The sequence below is a fragment of the Colletotrichum chrysophilum genome (assembly GCF_026319265.1).
Source record: "Colletotrichum chrysophilum strain AFK26 chromosome Unknown scaffold_12, whole genome shotgun sequence".
Taxonomy (NCBI): Eukaryota; Fungi; Ascomycota; class Sordariomycetes; order Glomerellales; family Glomerellaceae; genus Colletotrichum; species Colletotrichum chrysophilum.
In genome coordinates this window covers 372,925-393,712 of record NW_026517299.1, presented here as the reverse complement: position 1 = coordinate 393,712, position 20,788 = coordinate 372,925, and the positions used below count along the sequence as shown (strand labels likewise).

At 55.5% G+C, this 20,788-nt stretch overlaps 5 protein-coding genes across 5 annotated transcripts; 2 read left to right on the top strand and 3 right to left on the bottom strand.

Moving 5' to 3' along the window:
• Positions 1 to 1,750: 1,750 nt before the first annotated feature.
• COL26b_002476 (uncharacterized protein) lies at positions 1,751 to 3,029 on the top strand (the record flags this gene model as incomplete). Its single annotated transcript, XM_053175394.1, has 2 exons — positions 1,751 to 2,027; positions 2,077 to 3,029. The coding sequence occupies 2 exons, from the start codon at positions 1,751 to 1,753 to the stop codon at positions 3,027 to 3,029; spliced, it is 1,230 nt and encodes a 409-aa protein (XP_053040700.1).
• Positions 3,030 to 3,616: 587 nt separating this feature from the next.
• On the bottom strand, positions 3,617 to 5,042 carry COL26b_002475 (uncharacterized protein; the record flags this gene model as incomplete). Its single annotated transcript, XM_053175393.1, has 2 exons — positions 3,617 to 4,789; positions 4,932 to 5,042. 2 exons carry the CDS (start codon positions 5,040 to 5,042, stop codon positions 3,617 to 3,619), a joined length of 1,284 nt encoding a protein of 427 aa, XP_053040699.1.
• A 5,829-nt stretch (positions 5,043 to 10,871) lies between these two features.
• Positions 10,872 to 12,808, bottom strand: COL26b_002474 (uncharacterized protein; the record flags this gene model as incomplete). The annotated part of the gene is made up of 3 exons (XM_053175392.1): positions 10,872 to 11,758; positions 11,817 to 12,270; positions 12,332 to 12,808. The coding sequence occupies 3 exons, from the start codon at positions 12,806 to 12,808 to the stop codon at positions 10,872 to 10,874; spliced, it is 1,818 nt and encodes a 605-aa protein (XP_053040698.1).
• Positions 12,809 to 13,556: 748 nt separating this feature from the next.
• COL26b_002473 (uncharacterized protein) lies at positions 13,557 to 14,539 on the top strand (the record flags this gene model as incomplete). Its single annotated transcript, XM_053175391.1, has 2 exons — positions 13,557 to 13,781; positions 13,850 to 14,539. 2 exons carry the CDS (start codon positions 13,557 to 13,559, stop codon positions 14,537 to 14,539), a joined length of 915 nt encoding a protein of 304 aa, XP_053040697.1.
• Positions 14,540 to 15,235: 696 nt separating this feature from the next.
• COL26b_002472 (uncharacterized protein) lies at positions 15,236 to 18,417 on the bottom strand (the record flags this gene model as incomplete). Its single annotated transcript, XM_053175390.1, has 4 exons — positions 15,236 to 15,688; positions 15,763 to 17,848; positions 17,902 to 18,242; positions 18,310 to 18,417. The coding sequence occupies 4 exons, from the start codon at positions 18,415 to 18,417 to the stop codon at positions 15,236 to 15,238; spliced, it is 2,988 nt and encodes a 995-aa protein (XP_053040696.1).
• Between the last annotated feature and the right edge of the window lie 2,371 nt (positions 18,418 to 20,788).

The following is a 20,788-nucleotide window of genomic DNA, read 5'->3' as shown; positions in this document are numbered from 1 at the left end:
ACTGTGGACCAGATGACGGCGCGGTCCAGAACGACTCAAGATACTGTGATCTCTCCGGAATCGGGACCGAGCAGCCTCGCGTCGGGTCTATGTCCATCGCGTGTGATGTTGACGACGGATCAACCATGCCGGTGCTGCCTCGTCGCTCCGGTTGTGACGGTACCGCAGTGACTGCTGCATGCTTGGGAGGCTCGGGTGGCTGGTGGTTGGGGGCGGGAACCGGTTGATTATTCGCGGGGGGCGGTGAGTGTGTTATGGTTGGTATGGTTGGAGGTGGCATGATGGGTCGATGGGTGTCAAGCCTCCTCTTCTTAACCGGATTAGAAGACACAAACTGGACATCATCGTCTTCCCTCTTGGCTGGCACGACTGGCCGAGTAGCAGGGGCGGGCGGTGGTGGCGGTGGCGGCGGAAAGACTTGAGGAAACATTGGAGGAAACATCACGCCTTGATGGTGGTAGTATGTGCCGTCCATCCTGAAGAGAAATGAGAGAATTGGTGTCTTCAGAATGCGGGTGCGGGAACGGATGCAACATTGATGAGACGGAGGGATGCGGGTAGTTTAGTTGATAAGAATGGCCAAGCATCCATATTTGAACCCTGTCCCGAACAGCTACAGCTCTTGCAGAGTGTGCTGAGTACGCATGTTGGAATGACGGGACCCAGCACGGTTAGCATTAATTAGCAGGCCATGAACAGCAAAGAGAGAAGCCAAGAGAAGAGTGCTGGCATGTTGCACGGTTTGTCTTTCAACTCTTGTCTTTGGCGGACAGCCGGACGCTAGCCCGGTAATAAAAGGGAGTATTCACACCAGCTCTGCGTACTGTGACAAGCACCTTGAATCGATGCCACTTTTTTTTTTTTGGTGGCCCTCAGCATGCAGATTGCCACCTGGGCGGTGGGTAGGGAAGCAGCATCAGGTGGGTGAATGGGCCCCTAGCTGTGCAGAAATACTTTGCCAGCTCGCCTCAGATAAAAGGTGCCTTTTGGGCTGTTGTTGTTACCAGCGCCGCTGCTGCTCTCTGATTGTCTGTAAAACTGCAAATGTCGATGCTGAGAGCAATGAAAGTGGTGAATGCATCCTTGTGCAGCACCAGACACACCCCCCATGTCGTTTTGGCTAACCGAAGACCCCGAGTTTGAAGGGGCTGACTGTGCACATTAAGGGCCACTGGAGCTGGAAGGGGGAAAGCAATGGAACATCGAGATGAATCCACTTGGTTCAGTTGAGAGAGTTATTCAGGGAAGATGATGGCTGCAGACGGACGTGCGACCGAGAGTCGATAACGTTGCCCAACACTGTCTATGTCCTGAGTGATGTGAGGAATGCAACATCCCTCCAGAGGCACAGCATTGAGCAATGAATGGAGCACTGGGTGTGAGGTTGGAAACATGAGACCCACAATAGCTTTCAGAGCTGACATGATTGGCCAGAATGCGCAGCCAATGACTGCTAAGGTGGCTTGACCGTTTGCCTCAGCCTCATGGTCAGCCTCAACTGTCTTTCAAGGTTGGGGCCGGTAGCTCCTGCCTACCTTGACTCCCCACATCGCGGGGCACCTTCCATTGACACCCGTGGACGCAGCTACCTGCAACCTTTCGAACTCAAACAGCGATTCCGGCAACCGAATCTTTACATCACCTCTCGAGAACCATCGACGACACCTACCGCCGCATTTACAGACTTCGCATGGTCGCGACACCACAATAGCAACACAACATCACGGCGACGGGCAGATCCCCGCCCAGCATGGCCTCTTCCACCGAGAACCCGCTCATGTCGAGCCAGAAGTCCTCGGAGCTTCAGGCAGTCCTCCACCCCCTCGTTCTCCTCACGATATCCGACTATATCACACGCCACACGCTGCGCTCCCAAGAAGGCCCCATCGTCGGTGCCCTCCTGGGTCAACAGAACGGCCGCGAGGTCACGATCGAGCATGCCTTCGAATGTCACCTTAAGCAAGTGCCAGAGGTCGACGGCGGCTACCTGCTAGATGCCGACCGCTTCGGCCGGAGATTAGAGCAGAGTACGTTTGGTTTGATATTCTGAGATTGCCACTGCTGACTCCCTCCAAGTGAAGCTTGTCCACAAAGACCGCGGCCTCGACCTTGTTGGCTGGTACACCCTCCTCCCCTCCACCGGCCCGAACCCGACCATCCTCCCCATTCACAACCAAGTGCTCGCCGATTTCAACGAGTCCGCCCTTATTCTTGGCTTCCACCCACAGGAGGCTCTCTCTACCACAGTTGGCGGCAAGCTGCCTATGACGATTCTGGAGTCAAACTACGAGGTCGACGACGCCTCGAAGGCTGCCAACGATGGCGAGGACAAGAAGATGGAGGACGGCGACTCCAACAAGCTCAAGCTCCGCTTCCGCGAGCTTCCATACACTGTCGAGACGGGCGAGGCCGAGATGATCTCCATGGACCACGTCGCCCGTGGCGCCGGCAACGCCACCGCCATCGAGGCCCCCAAGGAATCCAAGCCCAAGGTCCAGCTCGTCGAATCAGGAGGCAAGCGTCGTGTCGTAGTGCCCGAGAGCGCTGACCAGGACATTGATGGTGCGCTTTCTCCTGAGGAGGAAGAGATGATTGCCTCCCTCACGGCGAAGGCCAACGCTGTCAAGATGCTTCAGGGCCGTATCCGCCTTATCACATCTTACCTCGAGCGCCTACCCTCCGAATACCTTCCGGGCGTGGAGCAAAAACAGCCAGCAGGTGAACACACGACGCCCTCACACACCATCCTGCGCCAGATCCAAGCTCTTGTCAACCGCCTGGAGCTCGTCGTCCCATCCGACGTTGAGAACTTTGAGAAGGAGGTTCTCTGCGAGGAGAACGACGTCGCCATCGTCTCGCGCCTCAACGACCTTATGCAGAGCATCAGCGGCATGCGTGATCTTGGCAAAAAGTTTGGCGTTCTGGAGGTAGCCAAGAATAGGGATCGCAGGGCTGCTGATTTCACCACAGCTTACTCCGTAGGCTCATCCGGGTACAATGTTTCTGGTGTGGGCGACGTCTTCATGTAGGCCGGGAGGAAGTCGCAGGAAAAAGAAGCGGATGGACAGAAGCTTGCTCCGGCGGGACAGAAGGGTTAATTCATTGAGAGGCGTTCCGGGGGTAATGTAGACATGATGATACGCGCAGGGGTCCATACCAAGCCCCGACGAATAAACACCATACTTCTCATGTTTTTGCTTCCCTATTGACTTTTTTTTTTCGAGGGACTGTTTCGCTCTGACATTTCTCTATCTCATTGCATGACATACATTTGTCGGGTTCAAGTTGTGTTGGTGTGTAATGCTTCAAATAAACTGCATTTTTACTATACTCATTTACCCAGGATTATTTTCCATTTTGTGTCCCATCCAGCCTGAACCACTTGAGAAATCTATGACCAACGCTTATTTCCACTCCACTCGCTCCTCCACCTCGAATCCGCAATCTGGCCCTGGCCGAAAGACGTCGTTTTGAAAAGAAAAAAGTAAGCAGAAATGTCTATCTTGGTATCAATCATTCATATTCATGGCCGTAAACTTGAAGCAAAGTCTGCAGCTTCAGCTGAGGAATAATACTCCTCAAAGCAGCAGCTTCATCTTTCTCTTGATGTACCTCTTCAGGCCTCGATGACAACCTTCAAGACGAGGTTGCCTTCGTCATCGCACGTCCTACTGGCAAGTTCAAACGCCTTGGAGGCATTCTCAAGGCCCTTGAACCTGTGCGTGACCATGTCGTCGAGACGGGGAAGGCCGCCGTTGCCCTTGGCGCAAAGCAGTCGGACGCCGGTGGGATAGGTGTTGGCGTAGCGGAAGATTCCAAGGATGTCGATTTCCCTCAAGTGCGCGACGGACAGAGGGAGAGTTTGCACCGGAGTGCCCATGCCCACCATGACGACCTTGCCGCCGGGTCTCGTGGCATAGAGACTGGTGTGCATGCAGACCTCCTTGCCGGTGCACTCAAAAGTGACGTCGACGCCGTCGTCCTCTGCGTCCATCTCCAGTTCCTCGGGCACCTTGGTGAGAGCGAGGATATCGGCGGCCAAGGCCTTGGCGCCGTCGAATTTGCCCTGGACACTTTGAACTGAGAAGATGCTGGCGGGTGTCATAACGCCGGGGTCTGCGGGGGTCGAGGTTCCGGAGTTATTGTTGTAAGAAGAGCCGGGTGTCGGGACGACGTAGCCATGGGTAGCAAAGCCCTTGGAAATGGCGTAGTTGACGCGGCCGGCATCAACATCGGTAATGGTGACTTGGGCACAGCCAGCTTGACGGGCCATGGCTGCGGTCAAGAGACCGACTGTGCCGGCCCCGATGACGAGAGCTGTTGATCCAGGCTCAGGCGTGGCTCTGTTGACGGCGTGGATGGCGACGGAAAGGGGCTCGAGGAGAGCGGCCGCCTCGTAGGACACGTGGTCGGGGATCTTGTGGCACCAAGCCGCGGGGTGGTTGATTCTCTCTTGCAACGTGCCTTGGTAGTGAGGAACACTCTTGGCGCTGGACCTGAACTTCATCTTCTTGCAGAGGTTGTATCGACCCTTGCGGCAGATGGTGCACTGTCCACAAGGGACGCCAACTTCGAGAGCAACACGATCGCCGAGCCTGAAGCCGGTGACGAGGGGCCCGATAGCGACGACCTCGCCAGAGGACTCGTGGCCGAGAGAGAGCGGGTGGCAGGCGCAGAGGTCTCCATTGGCGAACTTCTTGTAGTAGCTGACGTCGGAGCCGCAGATGCCGGTTCTCTTGACAGAGATCTGCAGCTCGCCGGCGCCCGGCTCTTCAATGGTTCTCTTCTCCTAGACATGTCGTTAGATTTAACGTCTCAAGGCGGGGCGAGAGAGGACGACAGGCGTAGGGATGCGACGTGATCAACGTGGGGTCATGTGTAACATGCCCGCGTTCTCCACGTCACAATACCGAGAGAAGGAGTGAACATACCAATCGCAGATCTCGCGGACCATGCAAGACAGACGCAGTGACGGAGGAAGATTTGGACTTGTAGACGGGTAGTTGCATTGGTGCCGCCTCGCCTGTTGCGACTGGAGCCATGTTGAAGTTAGATGACGCTTGCGGCGTGGGGTGAAGCGTGGGATGTTGGTCTGTTGATGGGTTAGGGTGGTGAAGGGGCTTGGCCCAACTGCCTATTAGGGAGGGCTAGTACAGTGGGATTGGCCCAGGTACCGACTGAGGGGCGCCGTCAATGGAGATGCTGAGGATAGCGAGGCACGGCCCTGGGATTCTAGAGGGGACCGGCGTGGGATGTCTCAAGGACTGATAGGTTGACTTTTTGGGGGTCTCCGTGGCTGGGGGTAGCAGGACTAGGAAGCCGTGGAGGATGTGGCAGGATCTGCTCGTGGGATGGGAAATGTGAGAACCAAATTAAAGAGACGAGACCATGTGGCAACGAAGGGGGGGTTGGGTTAGATCTTTATCACTTTATAAAACAAAGTGATAGCGGGAAGAAGGGTGCGAGTTTACGATAGAGAGCAGGAAAACTTTGGCCCGTAACCGCCCTCCCTTAAGTAGCTTTGCTGGTGAGCGCGGCTCCAGACGTCTTTGATGGTGAATAATGCTCATGGTGGTGTCAATCAGTGATTAGCAAGTTGTCAGGGGTTTCTGGGTAAAGGAGGAGACGGAAGAGACCTTGAGCCTTGGGCAGATCGAAACGGGGTCTTGACGAGCAGCGCAGCCAAGTCCACCCAACCAAACACCGCCCAGTTATCAGAGCCAAGCTAAGAGCTTCTTCGTACATGTAATTTCGGGAAATCATATGCAAGAGACAGCTGGCTACGGGCCCGCCTCAGCCCGTGCCAGGACAGCCCTTGGCTGGTATCGGCCTGGGATGCAACGAGAAGAGATGAAGGGGACGACAACGTGTGAGAAGCACACAGTAGTGTGGACGGTACATGAGGCGAGTCGGCAGGGGACGGGAGGCGGGACGGCGTGAAGGTGGCCGCATTTGGGCAGCATTGTTAAAGCTGGGCAAGCAAGCAGGCGTGAGGGCATGGTTGGAGGTGATGGACTGATGGACATGCTTGAAGAGGAGGTCGGACGGAAGTAACTTTCTCGTCTCTTGCGGTGAATGGGGACGTCCCGCTGAACCATTCCGAAATTCTCCAGATATGGCATGGATGGACCGCCTGCGAAGCAGACTAGCGGCTGTTGATACCTAGGATGGTCTGGATGGCATCAGTGCGGTGACAGTTGTCGGCATGCATGGCATCCAACAACTCTGCGAGCCACATGCACGATACCCTGTTTGAAGCTTTCGCAGCCCGCGATGACGAGCTACGTCTCCCTTGGGGTCGCTAGTCGATGTATTGGATGAAGGCCCAAGTAGCAAATTGCAGAAAAGTTCGTTTGCCATTGTCTCGAGGCGTGTTCAAGAAGCAAAGGCCGCATGCATGTGCTAGGGCTTGAGGGAGAGGTGGGCAGCTAAGGTATGGTCGGTGAGGTACCCGGGAGGGAGGGCCCGAAAGAATATGGAAGAGCCGGGATCATGAGGTGGTGGGAGGGGTAGCAAGGAGGGGAGTCACTGTAACGGAAGTGCGTGGTTCAAGAGGGAGAGAAAATGGCGAAGGTGTGAACAGGGTAGGTAGAAGCCGCAGGCGACCTATGATCTGCCAAGGGGTCTGGACATGACGGGACAATCGTGGGTGAAATGCGAGAGATGATGGCAAGCTGTTGCGGCGGATGTGCTGGAGCAGCAGATGAAAGAAGTTGAGAAGACGGTGAAGATGGCGAAGGTCGGCATCCAATGGACGAGGTGGCCCGGTTCCTAATGGCGGAAGAGAGACAGGCCTGTCCATGTTGTAGGTTCACGGGGAAATAAGGGCCGTATGCGCTGGACGGAAGAGCTGTGAAACAGCGCCGTTGCCGACCTTGGTTGCCACAAATACGCGGTATCGACAGAGAGGATGCCGTTGCCCTCTACGGATAGCCTCCGTTGGCCATCGTCATGGATCAGGGACCGGGTATTCGAACTAAGCCGCCGGATGATGCAGGTTGTATGCGCTCTGATGGAGTTTCTCAGTCTGAGCGAGGCACCGTTGGATGGCGTAGAAGAGGGGAGGCATGAAGTTTGAACTCTCCCAGCAACTTATTGAGCCATCCGCCTGCCGGTCTTCTGTCATTTCGTACTGTTGAAGAAACAACGTTCTTACCCGTACCTGCCTTGCAACATTGAAGGTTTGCAACGATGATGGATGCTTTCCAGGTCGTTGAATTACATAAGCAATATCGAAGAGGGTGTTCATCCCGTGCAGGGAAGGAAACCCCTGCTAATCCTGGCCTGGTCAACTTTCTTTTTCCCCAATCCTCGGTTCCAACGTCTGGCTTCAACGGCAGCAGAGCAACAATTCTTCAATGCCTTAGGGACCCGATTCTATCAAACACGAAGAGTACATTATCACGACGAGCCCCAGGACCGCATCGCCCAGATTCTCGCTCGATGCGCATACGGGCTGTCTCCTCTGATAGGGACAATCATCGAGCGCATCCTTTTTTTGCCGCCGGCTTCGCCTCTTTCTTGCGTGCCCTCTCAACCGCCAACCGGCGTTCTAGAATTGGGGATCCCGCCCTTGCACCATCACGCATACCGTCGTCACCTACTGCGTCTCGAAGGAAGTGGTACAGCATGGTTAGGCATTCTGCCCCGTATCAACCACTTGCAGCGCACAATGTCCCTACCTTACCTTCCGCGGAACGATTGCATGCTTCCAGTACTTCAATGACATTCGCCCGTCTCTCCCAGGCTGCCACCCTTGTTATCAATATCGAACGATGTTCCCACTTAGTCGATCAGTCACAGAAGCACAACTGCGAGATCTTCGCTGCACCCACCAATATGCGAAGCCCTCCAGCTACGCTGTCCAACCCTGGCTGAAAGCTAGCTTTCGAGGTTTTCAATTGCATACACTTCGGGCCTATCTGTTTTCAAGGACGTTTTACTTGGCTTATTCCCATTTCATGCCTCCGAGGTGCCCAGAACTGCAGGCAGTACCCCACTGTGACGACGACGCAAGGTCCCTAGCCGTTGCAGCTTGCCCCTCCTGACCCTCGCAGCAGTGGGTTCGGATCCTGGCAAGCCATCCTTGGGAGAGCTTTGGCGAGCATTTCAGGGTGCTTCGGCGGATAAAGACCTCAAAGAGAGCTTCGCCCAGCTTCAAAGTTTCCCGCCCAGGCTCCGAACGGAGGCAGAGGCTCAGTGCTTTCGATGCTCCGTCGGAAACGTTGCCTTCTTCGCCGTCATTCTCCAGATGCGTAAAACGCAGGTAGATCAAGAAGGTTCCCAAGCGCTGAGGACTGGAACTGTACGGTAGCCTTGGACGGCACTCAACGATAAGTTGCAAAACCCTGTCCTGTCCTGTTTGAGACGAATAGCGAGCCATTTGCGGATGCACCGCATCTGCAACTGTCATTTTACCGGCCCTATGGCGAGACATCTGCACATGGCTGGTGCAGGGATGACCTCTCCCACCATTGACAGCTCCTCACTAAAGACGACAGTGGAGATTTTGTGCACCTTAACACGCACCTGTTGCATGCCTACAAGGCGCTGATGGACCTAGACCGTATCTACAATCATGGCACAGACGACCTATCCGCTGCATCGCCGGCGAGCACCTCTCTAGATGAGGTGTTCTACTCCTTCATCCGGAGAGCTCAGGCCTCTGAAGCGAAAGCTGTGTCGGCGCAAGATCCGTTTCTCGAGCGTCACTCCGTTGCGACTTGACCAGACTTTGGCCTGTTCATTACGATGCGGCTAGGACTTGGGGAAATCGAGCAACTGCAAGGAATGCCTTGTAACCGACCTCAACGGCACCTCGCAAGCATCATCCTCAAAGAAGTTGGAGAACAACCAATCTTGGAGAAGCCCCTGTCTGGTCTCACGCAATCGGATCACACAACAGCCACCGCAACCTGGGACCCTTGCAAGTCAGGTCTCTACAGAGGAGAGTGACATCTCTCCCAGGTCGATGTCAGTGAAGCCATATCTGAGATGTACGACTTGAGAATTGCCTCCGTGATACGCACCGAACCCTAGGCCAACCGATCAGGTCATCTACCATAGATTCAGAAGGATGGACTGGTCTGGACAGCTCAATTTTTCATCTTTGACTTATTCGTTACGTTGACTACAGAAAGCAGCATGAAAGACGATCAAGGTAACCGAACAACCAACCAAAGAGGAGCCATAGGAGTAGCATTTGGTGTGCGTCACAATTTGCCATTGTTCTTTTCCACACGACGTTTGAGTCATACAAGGAAGATGCGCCGTGCCTACACATCAGATGAAGGATTGCAGATGCCAGCCAACATACTCGACTGCCGAGAGTATGGCAATAAAAGAAGACAGTATACTTTTAACCTGGCAACATGCAGGGCAAGCGTCAGAGCCGAAGCCGGCAATGTACTCAGCATGGAACGCACCTGTCGGCTGGCATACACACAAATGCCTTGCTCAAGGGCCAAGTCAAATCAAGCGGTGAAGGATTCATCGTCATCGTCGATTCCCGTTGTCTCGCTCGCTGTTATTGCAAACCTCGGCTGCATGTCTTTCAAAGTTGAGGAAACCCTACAATATCATCGAACCGACATTGAGATGCCGATGCTACTTGGGCAGACTAGCATTGCTCCCTGTCTCAACCTAGAGGAAACTCTGATGTTGGGGATCCAACCCACACATGCCCATGTTGTTTACATAGGCTTCATCTTGTTGGCCGGGGATCTTACTTACGGTTCGTTATCAAAAGAGATCCCAAGACTACTAGCCGGCGATATACACTTTCCGGCGAGGTGCCAAACCAGCCACAAACCATTTCACATTCAAAAGCCGGCCTGCCACATTGCGTAGGTAGCTGCCTCATGCTCACGCCAACTCATCGCGAAACACAACACACCAATCCCGAGAAATCAAGTTATCAAATGGCTACCACATGCCAAAAGTCGATGCTGCATATCATGGCTTTTTTCATGACAAAATTCCCAACACCCTCAAGAAATCACAAAAAGCAGTGAAACAATACCTGCGTGCCATCATCTCACCCGCATCGCAGCCCTCATCAACAAAAATTCTCGTTTTCTCCCTCCTCCTTCCCCCTCACACTAAAAAAACAAGCCACAAAACAAAACACATGTGAATATTGTCCCCTCGTCACAGCAAATCAATAAACATATTCATCACGTCAAATCCGTTCCCCCTTTGGATTTGATCTCACCGCCAATCGATCAAGCAAGTACCCTTCGAATTGGAGGGGAGCACGACGGGATGCGCTGCAATGCAGTCAACAGACAGACAAGACATGGGAGACCGGAAACAAATAGCAGCGAGAGAGTATGTGCACGTATGTGTGTCGCACCACCAAGCAGACCGTAGAGAGAGGCAAGTACACCCGTTCTTGGGCGATGCAGTGCGCTGTGCGTCCCATTGCGCCCACCTTTTCCCCTCCAGCGTCACAATCATGGGCTGGCCTGGCCTGGTTGGAGGTGCCGCCTCCAACACCATCACCACCAACACGATCAACACCACTACTACCCGGCAAACGGACACCGTGCCGCCCAGGAGTTGAAGCCATCCCCATGTCGCCACATGCCGTGACTGCTATTTGCCGGGCTTCATCTTCCGCACATATCGGTGTCATTATGAATGCCTGAGGGCGAAAAAAAATGAAGAAGACAAAAAGCAAGGCTCATACTTGGGAATCTATATGTATGGGAGCACACATAAGGCGGTTACAACATTACGAGGGTTTTGTGTGAAGGGTAGCCTCAGTCCATGGCCGTGACGGTTTGGGGTTCGAGGACTTGCCGCCCCCTCCCCTCCTTCGGACACGTTTCCGTGACCCGTCCTCCGCAAATACCAGGTCGCCCAGTTCACTAGAATGTGCTCGTCGCCAATCGGCTCGCCGCGTTTCTCGCATCCACCCGGTCCTCGTCGTCTTCTTCCGCCACACCGGCCAGATTCGCCCGGCCAGCCGCTGCGCCAGCGCCACCCTTGTTCTGTCCTGCACCCTGCCAGTCGTCATTCTCTCCGTCCTCGGGGACGCCAGCCATAAGACTGCCAGACACGCTGCGGCTGAGGGCCTGGTCTGAACGTCGTGGAACGCCGCTCCATGCGTCGCCCTTGGGACCTTGGCTGGCCGCCAGGCTGGCCCGCCGGACGGTTGGGTGAGCCTCGCGTCCGAGACGGCTCAGACCGCCGGATGCGTCAATGGATCGGATATCCGGTCTCACGCTCTCCAGAACGGCAAGCGCGCGACGTTCCGCCTCGATCTCGCGCAGGACGTACTCCCTGATGCTGAGCCGCAGATCCGCCGCGGTCCTCGCGAACCACTTTCGGCGCTCCTGCACGAGGTTCTGGGTGACGCGGGTCGTCTTTTGATACAGGTAGGTCTCGTTCTGGCGCGCATCATCGAGTGCAGTAATAGCCTCATCGACCTTTTCGCGTCTGACGTTGGAGCTCGCCTTGAGTCGGTCCGCGGCGTTGAGCTTGCTGCGTGTTTGCTCCTGTGCTTGGAGGAACTCGCGGATGAGAATTTGGCGGTTGGTCAGGGATTCCTTGACGACAAAGGCGTCCTGGGAGTGATACTGGAATGGGTCACCAATTGTCGTAGCTTCTGCAGTGGCTTGTGCGGCGTGGTAGTCGCCAACGGTCTGTACGATCTTGCCGAGCTTTCGGTAGGCGTTGGCGAGTCCCTGATGGGGCTCTTGGATGGTCATGGAGCCAAGCTTGACGCCAAAGTCGGACTCAGCCAATCCGAGTCCTGCGCTATGTCAGACCGGTGAAGGGGATGCGTTATCAGGTGGTTGACGTGGACTTACCGCGACGAGACTTGACCAGCTTATCGACCTTGTGGCCAGCATCCATGGTCCCCAGGTAAAAGAGCTTGACGATTGGGCGAGCTTCTTGCAGCTCCGGGGTATCATCGGGTGGAGGGGCAAACTGCTTGAGGATCTTTCTGCGGACGCCGGTCGCAGGCTGCTTCATCTTAACCATGGGGCTGTAACCAAAGTCGCTCTCGACAAATAGCACCATCTCGTCGTCCCTCATGAGAACCTCGTTGCTGCACACATAATTGAACCATCGCTGAAGCAGGGCCTTCACCCGAGCTTCGTCTTCGTCCGTTCCTGCGCCGGCCGATGTCACCGCGGGAGGCACGGTAGGTACCAGACACTCGGGGTTCGCTGAGATCAGATGTTCGGCAAGCTTGACGAATTCGGAGTGGAATCGGCGGACATCGCGGTACTGCGTGGTGCGAAATCTCGGGAGGTTTGTCTGCGGCCGCGGGTTAGTCACTCGTCCAACCGCAACCAATGTACTACCGGGCATCTCCTACGTGAACATCGAATCGCAAGATGGGGTCCTTCTTTCCGGTCCTCTCGAGACCCGTGATCTTGGCCTGGAGCCTGTACTGAGGCTGCTGAGGCTTGCGCTGCTGCTCCTGACGGGCCTGACCGGCCGCGCTCTGCGCGGCTTCTCCTTGTTCTTGCGACTTCTGAGGCGTCTCGGGTCCCGCCTCGCCGCTTGTCCGGGCTGAGTCGACTTCGGTCCTGGACTCTTGCGTTTCCACCTCGGTCGCGGACTCGGTGCTCGTCGCGGTGTCGGGTCTCCTGAACTCGCCGCCGAAGCCTTCCTGATCGCCGTTTCCGGGGTTGGGGCTGTAGCGGAAGGGGGAGCCGGGCTGCTCACCACCGAGGTCCCCGGCGATGGAGCCAAAGGTGGTTTGATTCGGGTTGGGCGAGGAGCCGGGAGAGTTGCCCCAGGGCGATGCGCCGCCCGGGTTGTCGTCGTGGGAGATTGCGCTGTAGTCCATTGTCGGTGGGCGATAGTCCTCTTGTCGTCGTCGTCGTCGGTTGTTTTGGGGAGGATGCGTTTGCGTAGTTTACGGGGTTACGCGTGGGAACGGAATCACGACTGGCCGACAAAGCCGATGCGGGGAATGCGGTAGTAGACGTCAGTTGGGGATTCCAGACGTCAGGCCATCCATTGACTGGGCCGGCGACACGGATTCACTGAGATAACTGCTGTTTGGGAGCAATTCCGGATAGACGATGGGTGTGTGTAAGCTTTCGCTCGACGGTATCCGTTCGGGGGTGGGCGGAGAGGGTCGAGGGAGCGTGTGATGTTGCCAGACCGGGGAGCTTTTCTCCACGCAGCTGCCTTGAATTGGCTCTTACGAAGCCGGCGGGCAGCAGAACCTCAGGTACCTGACCCTACGATTAGGCTGCGCAGTACCGTACCCAGCAGGTGCAGGTGGTGCAGCGCCGACCTCCGTAGGACCTGTCATTGATAAGTGGGGCCTAGCGATCGCTGAACCAAAGCTCGGGCCCGCTCAAGAAGGCCTGGAAAGTGACGACACACACGCCGTGTCGCCGTCGCGCCTAACTTATTCTGACAGCTTCAGCTCCGACCAATAGGGACTTTGCGTGGCACGACGAACACGACCAACTTTATCAGCCTTGCGCGCAGGACAATTCGTGGTGCGAACAGGAAGAGGGGGAGGGAACGAGCCGATTGACGCGCCGAAGAGAACGACGACTGCGAGCGCACATCCACACACAATGGCGCACATGACCAACCCGCTGGCCACCGCCGAGCAGCTCTACAAGCGCAACACCTTCAGCTCTCTGCCGGCCGACCTGCAGGATGTCATCTTCTACGCGACGCAGATTTTGACACAGGCGGCCGGCGTCCTGCTGGACCTCCCGCAGTCGACCACCGCGCAAGCCAATGTCCTCCTTGCGCGGTACTGGCTCGTCGAGTCGCCAATGGCGCAAGAATTCAGCGTAAGGCATTCACCACACTGGCTTTGCTACTTCTCGTCGCAGAGACGCTAACGCACTGCCTTCGCCAGGACATCTCCGCCGCAGCAATCTACCTCGTCTCCAAAATAGGACCCCTCCCACGCTCGACGCGCGACCTATCCAACGTCTACGCCTACCTGCTATCCTCCGCATCACCCCTTTTCCGCAGCGAACAACCCCCAGATCTCAAGACCAACCGCCCGGACCCGACGACGTATTACCAGACAGACGGGGAGTACGCCGCCTTCCAGACGCGGATGCTGGCCGCCGAGGCGCGGCTGCTGTGGGCACTGGGCTTCGATACGGCGGTCTCGCTGCCGCACTCGCTCGCCGTGACGTACCTCCAGGCGCTGGACTTCCTCGGCAAGCCCAAGGCCGAGGTCGCGGGGCGCGTGATTGCGCACCTGAACACGGCGCTACTGAGCCCGCAGATGCTGTACCTCACGCACCAGCCCAACGCCCTCGCGACGGCGGCGGTGTACATCGCTGCGCGGGACGTCGGGGCCAAGATGCCCGAGGTGGCGTGGTGGGAGGTGTTCGATGTCGAGCGGGAGGAGCTCGGATTCCTTGTCGTTGGCTTCCGGAGTCTGGAAGGCTGGGTGAGGAGTGTGAAGGAGACCGGTTTGCTGAGTGCTGGCATGATCACGAGGAGTGTGATCGAGAGGGAAGCCAGGCGCAGGGCCGGCGAGGGGGATGAGGAGGACGAGGTCATGAGGCTGATGGACCAGAAGACTGCATAGAGATTTTCCTGGCGCTTTAAACAATCTACTGTGAGAAAAATAGACTGATACCCATTCCCATTCAAACTTGACCGATAGACATGGCCCTCTCTGGGTGTTCAGGGGTAGGCTTAGGTAGGCTGCGTCCTGTTGGGGTGAAGTGCTGAGATGGCTAATTAGAAAGGCCTTAACGATCCGGGATGGTAGAAATGCAAAAGAACAACACCAAGAGGGCAAGCAAAAGCAAAAGATTCGATTCGAACTTTAAGCTCCAGCAAGTAGGGTTATTGTGATGACCAAGGCGCTAACACCGCTGTAGACCTGACCACTGGCCCTGTCGGTGTTGAGAACGCTCACTTCAAATATCACTAAGTCTCCCCAGCTGTTGGTATTAGAAATTCATCGCAGCCTCTAGATAATCTCCCTAGTGCTGGACCGGACGAGGGGCCAACCAAGTGGAAGGAAGGAAAAGGATCACCAACAGGGATGGACTTGAAACCCTCCCACATATTAGAGCAGCCAAAAGCCTGCGAAGAAAATGCTGTTCGATAAATTCGTTGCCGTGATGAGGCATTGGCTATCCGACGTTCACCGATGAATCCCCTCCCATATCATTGACGCCGTGTCCGAATAACTTTGCCCCGGTGGATATTGCCCAGCTGCTCCTAACCGAAATATACCCATCCATGACTTCATCCAACTCCATTTGTCGCTTGTCTATAGCCGTCCGGCCATGACTTCCTTCTTGAAAATACGCACGTCCCAAACGTCATAAAAATGCACTCCCTCGACAGTCTCAAGTTTCGTGTTGGCAACGATGTCGGTATCCTCGTCATCGCTGTCGCTGTCTGTGTCCCAGCCCGGCATTGGCAGGGGTGGGAATTGCTCAGTGCCGAGTCCGCCAAATCCTCCTGTGACGGCACTGGCTTTGGCCTTGCCCTTCTTATTTTTCTTCTCTTCCTTCTTCGCAGCGGGGGTTTGGGGAGGAGGACGGATAATGCGCTCGACCCTGTCGTCATCGATGGAAATCCACTCCAGCTTGAGGTGCGGGTAGTGACACAGGTTGTCGACGATGAATCTACGGGTCTCGCGCATAACCCAGACGCACGTATCATCATTCCTGAACTGAGTGACATTCAGTGCTCGCAGATTGACCAGTCCTGAAATGTGCTGCATGAATGTATGCTTTTGAAAGTTAGCTCACGCCTCAGCCTGTCTGTGAGAGGATGACAGGGGATACTTACGATGGCGCGGATTCCAACAGCCGCCGCCAGCTCCTCGAGTTTTCTTCCGCGATTGCAAATCAGCAGCATTGCTCTCTCATCCACATCCCAGCTTGATCCTGAGTCGTTCTTGATCATCAGCTTCGTCAGAGTCGGCATGTGCTTCTTCAGTACGAGCCTCCGGATTTGGTCCATAATGACATTTGTCTTGGGCGCAAAGCTCTCTGGTTTGTACTTGACCGATCTCTCCAACATGAATAGCTCTGTGATTTCCTCTAGTTGTGCAGCAAAGGTGAGAAATGTACTTGAAACATTATCTGTGAAAATCTTGCGCAACGGGAGTCCTTGGATTTTGTTCTCCTTAGCCAGCATAGTCCAAATAGGATTTTGGTTGCCAACATTGAGCAATGTGAGCCTTTTGAGCACACGCACGTCAATGGCTGCTTTGAGAACTGATGCCTTGACCGGGATCAAGTGGACACTGAAAGACCGAAGGGCCAGTCCTCTGGTTGACCGGATATAGTCGCTGATGCGCTCATCTTCACCGTGGGCTGTCGTAGCTATACCATGAACCTGCTTTTCCACATCGCGAATCTCAGCCTCGGTGGCATTCAGTTCGACTCTCACATTCTCAATATCCCGATAGAAGGAATGCAGCTGCTTCTCGGAAGCACGGATGTACTCCCGGTCATAACCATATGCTCCGTTTCTCAAGCTGTCGAGTTTCTCTGACAGGAGAGTGGCTTCGCTAATGAGGTGCTGCAGGCGGGCGACTAGCGTTTCGAAGTTTGCTCTTTGCTTTGCCAACGTTGAAATTGCTCGAAGTTTGGCTAGTGATTCGCTAGTCTCGGGTTTTGATTCGGTCTGCTTCAACACTGCCTCCGCGACAGCTGGAGAAGCATCCTTGACTTGATCGTTCTTGGATTCTGCTGAAGGCTCCTCGACCTCTTCGGTCGCGATCGGCTCCTCAACGTTAATATCCTCGGGGTTCGCATCCGTGCCCGATTTCGCCTTCGCCTTCGGCCTCGAACTATCATCAGCTACATCGGCCGCGACAGCACCGGCAGTGGCAGTAGCAGTAGCGTCAGAGCTTTCAGCAGGTGTGATTTGCGTTGTATCTGTGGAAGCAGCGCCTGGGGCAGTAGAGGAACTCTCGCCCGATGATGCCTGGTTTGTCTTTGGCGCCTCTTCGGCTGTTTTTGCGATCTCGACCTCCTCAAGATACTTCCTGCTTGCTTTCTCAATGATTTCCAACACCTCTTGCTTGGATTCGTCGTCGGCGTGGAGATTCATGGCCATCAACTTCGAGGAAACTTCCCGCAAGCGGCTCATGTACGCTTCACCGGCTGTCCCAGATTTGGCCATCACAGCGTCCGCTGACGCAACCTTCTCTTTACCCTTTAGACTCTTGCGTTGCTGGGGCTTTTTGTTCAAAAAAGGCTCAACGTCGAAGATCCTTCCAAGTACCGACTCTTGGCTTTTGCGCTCCTCCTGGGCGCGAAACGCCTTCGCGGGTCCACTTGCTTCGTCCCACCCAGGCGCTGAAGGCATGGGCACCACTTGAAATTCATCGTCTTGGTCGGAGTCGTCAGGGTCTGCATCAGGGGGCGGCTTGCGAGACTGCGCAGCAAGACATGTGGAGAATGACAGTTTCAACTTGGTAAGCGTTGAGGCTGAGTTACGAACGCATGACTTGATCTCAGTAACTACGTCCAAGTTGTCGACATCAAGCACGGCGAGGGTGTTTAGCTTTCGGAAGCCGGATAGAGTCGCAGGTTCATTCGCGGCGGAAGTCCTCTTCTTGTTCCTAGGTGCAGGCCTAAGAGCAGGTGGCAAGGGAGGTGGAGGACCAAGCACAGGATTGTACGGAGGAGGGACGGACAACGGCATGGTTAGAAACGGAGGAGGAATGGCAGAGAAAGCGGGCGGGAGAGGATCCCAGTGTCCTTGATTGGTGGTAGGCGGCAAGCTCGAGGTGTACGGGAGCGGAGGAGGTATCTCGAACAGCGAAGGGCCGGCTTGCATGCGAATGTGGAGGTTCTTGAGGGGCGCGATCTGGTGTAATGTCCTGTAGACGGGCCGGCTGAGTTCGACTCGAATGTTCCACCTGTGTTGCACAAAGTCAGCGTTGACCGTCAATGCAGCACGTACAAGACTGACCTGAACGTCTCGAGAGACTTGGCGTGCTGGAGGGTCATTTGCAGCAAAGTATTCATAAACTTGCCGCAACTTGCGCTGTACAAGTAGGGCTTGTAGGCAGCCTCGGCCTTGTCCCCAGCACTCAGAGTATCCAGGGATATGTCTCTCAGATGTTGAGCGTAGTCATAGTCGCTTGACACGAAGGTCTCGAGTCCACCGGCGAGACTATCGATGGGGGAGTCAAAGGACGGGTCATCTTCGTCGGGGAAGACTATGTGGAAGTTTCGATAGAGCTGCGCGGCAGCAAGTTCGCGAAAGTGCTTGGAGACAAGGGCGAGACAAATGAGGTCGCTTTGGCAGCACTACGAAGGATGGTCAGCACATTGTTGTCGCATAGCGCCGAGAAGATTTGGAGAGGCGGGTTCGTACGTGGCTAAAGATGTCCTTCTGGGTTTCTAGAGGCAGCTCGAGGAAAGCAAGAGGTTTGCGCTGAGGGGCGACGATGGTGGCCTCGTCGCAAGGCTCGACAGAGGCCATGCTGGGGGAGGGCGATGGTTGGAGACGTGGAGGATGGAATGTGGCGGCGCAAAGAAGGAAAGCGGTTCGAAGGTAAGAGTCGTCGATGTATTCAGCAGGGCGTGGCGGGGTATTGCGCCGGCGTCTAAACAAGCCAAGTAAGGTGAGGTGAGGTAGATGGGTATTATTGGAATACGTGACGATGTAGACAGGCAAGGCCAGAATACCTGGAGGCAGCAGAAAGATGTCGATTCCGTCTCGTCGAAATTCAAGGAAGGGTCTCTGCCTCGTGCCCGCCTCGTTGAGTGGAGGGTTGGCGATTGGGGAAGGCAAGACACATGGAAGACCAAGACAAATGCAGGAAGACGTGGACTAGTGCCGCTACCGCTGCCGCTGGCTGGTGTCGGTGCCAGTGCCACAATACGTACCTAAGGTCCCTACCGGCCAAGCCAAGCCAGCTTGCAGCCTGCACACTCGTCACCTCACTGATCGGTGCAGTCTCCCACCACACCTGAGAGTGCGGGTGGCAGACCAGGCCGCCCTCTGGACCAGAGGACGATGCGCCCGCCCTCGGCCCACCGTATGCTCCAAGAATCCAAGGACATTCCCCGGCCACTCCCTGCTCATTGTCATTGTGGTCCGCCCCGGGCCCCCATCTCCTTGCGCACGGGCGACGGGACAGCTGGGCTAGTGAAGAGGCGCGGGTATTCGTACAGATGCAGGTGCAGCTGCAGCCAGTAGGTAGCCACCACCCAGTGAACAGTGGAAGATGAGCTTTGCTGTAGTCCATTCGCTGGGAGGCGAGGCGAGGCGCTCTGGCGGGAGAAAAGAGTTTAGCGCCTCAGCATCTCTCGCAGCAGCAGACGGGACACAGGTAATCTGATCCGGCTCCACCTGCCGTTCCATTGTACCTGGAGGCCTTTGGGGACCGTCTCCCCCCACTGTAATGATCATGGATGTGTGTATTTATACATTTGTTCCCAGTTTGGTCTTTGTCTTTACTCAGGGTAGTATTCGAAACGGGCTGGGTGAGAAACACGACCATGTGCTTTGAGTTGGACGCTGGTGAGTTGGGGTATTAAAGCAACTACTCAGATTCAACGGCGACAGCTCGTAACTACTGCAAGACTCGGGATCGACATCAAAACAGCAGCATGCGTAGATGTATGTGTATCTATGCGCGAACGACGCAAGGCTGGCAATGACCTAGAAAAGATACATAATTGTAGAACCTGTTCCGTTGGCCTTGGTTTCCATTGGCTACCTACCTTTCCTACCTACCTTAGGTAAGACGCTAATGACGGCATCTCCCTCACAGCCTGGGACATGCTCCAAGTGCATGTCTTAGCAGTGGCTGAAGTCTGAAGTCGACATGGGTCGTCTAGTCTTGGCTCAGTCACGGCAGCTTACGTTTGTCGTGTTGTTAGCGTCGCCATAGGACTTCCTTGCCTCGTAACACGGCGCAATGACGCCTCCGTGGAGAACGAAGTGGGCAGATGGGTTTCTGACTGTGTGTTTCGGGACGTTCATCGAGTGGGTTGCCAATTCCCAAGTCTTCTGTCAGTTGCACAAGATGAAGTCTAAGCCCCGCACGTCTTCAACATGGCAAGGCTCCCTCTGAAGACCTCAACCAGATTGCCATATCTTCAACGCAACTGTCAACTTCTCTGACATTATTCCATCATTACGAGGCACCCAAGAATACATAGCGGCGATCGCCCTTAGCGTGTTCGTCCAGGGGGGTATCCCCACAGTTCCCCCACTAGCAAGGCTGGGCTGTGCCGACTGATCCAGACCGAGACGGGACCAACACAAAGGGAACCAAGGGACGCGACCCCACCAACATGGCCCGGGGCCTCGATGGGAAAAAAATAAAATAAAACGAAATCAGACGGCCGTGTTCTGTGCTTCTTGTTCTCTTCTCTGCCGCTAGGTGTTCTTTTTAAAGCAGGGCAGGCAGCCAGAGACATCGCGCCCCGTCTTTGATCAATCCATCCCATCTCTCATCCTTCCGCCGTCCGACCCCTGTGCCGGCGATTTCATGCTTCCTCTGCCCTCGGCTGCCCTGGCTGTTGGTGTTTGCTCCCGTTGCTTGCTGCAATTTGTCTCTTGGGCCTGCAACCTGGGGTCATTTGCAGCATCCATTGGACAGTGCGGTGCAACGCGAACCTTGACGTCCAGTTCTTGTCCCGTCTCGTTCCCGTTCCCTGTCACAGCTTAAGCCTTAAGCTTCAATCTTTCTCGCGCCCCGAGCCTGCCAGACCCCGACGCGACCAACCAGACCTGCCGCTGCTGCCTGCCACTCCCTTGCCCGTCCTACCTAGCTACCTACCACCCTACCAGATCCACCCATTCGAGGCGAGGTACTTGCGGCAGCCACTTTACCTGATTG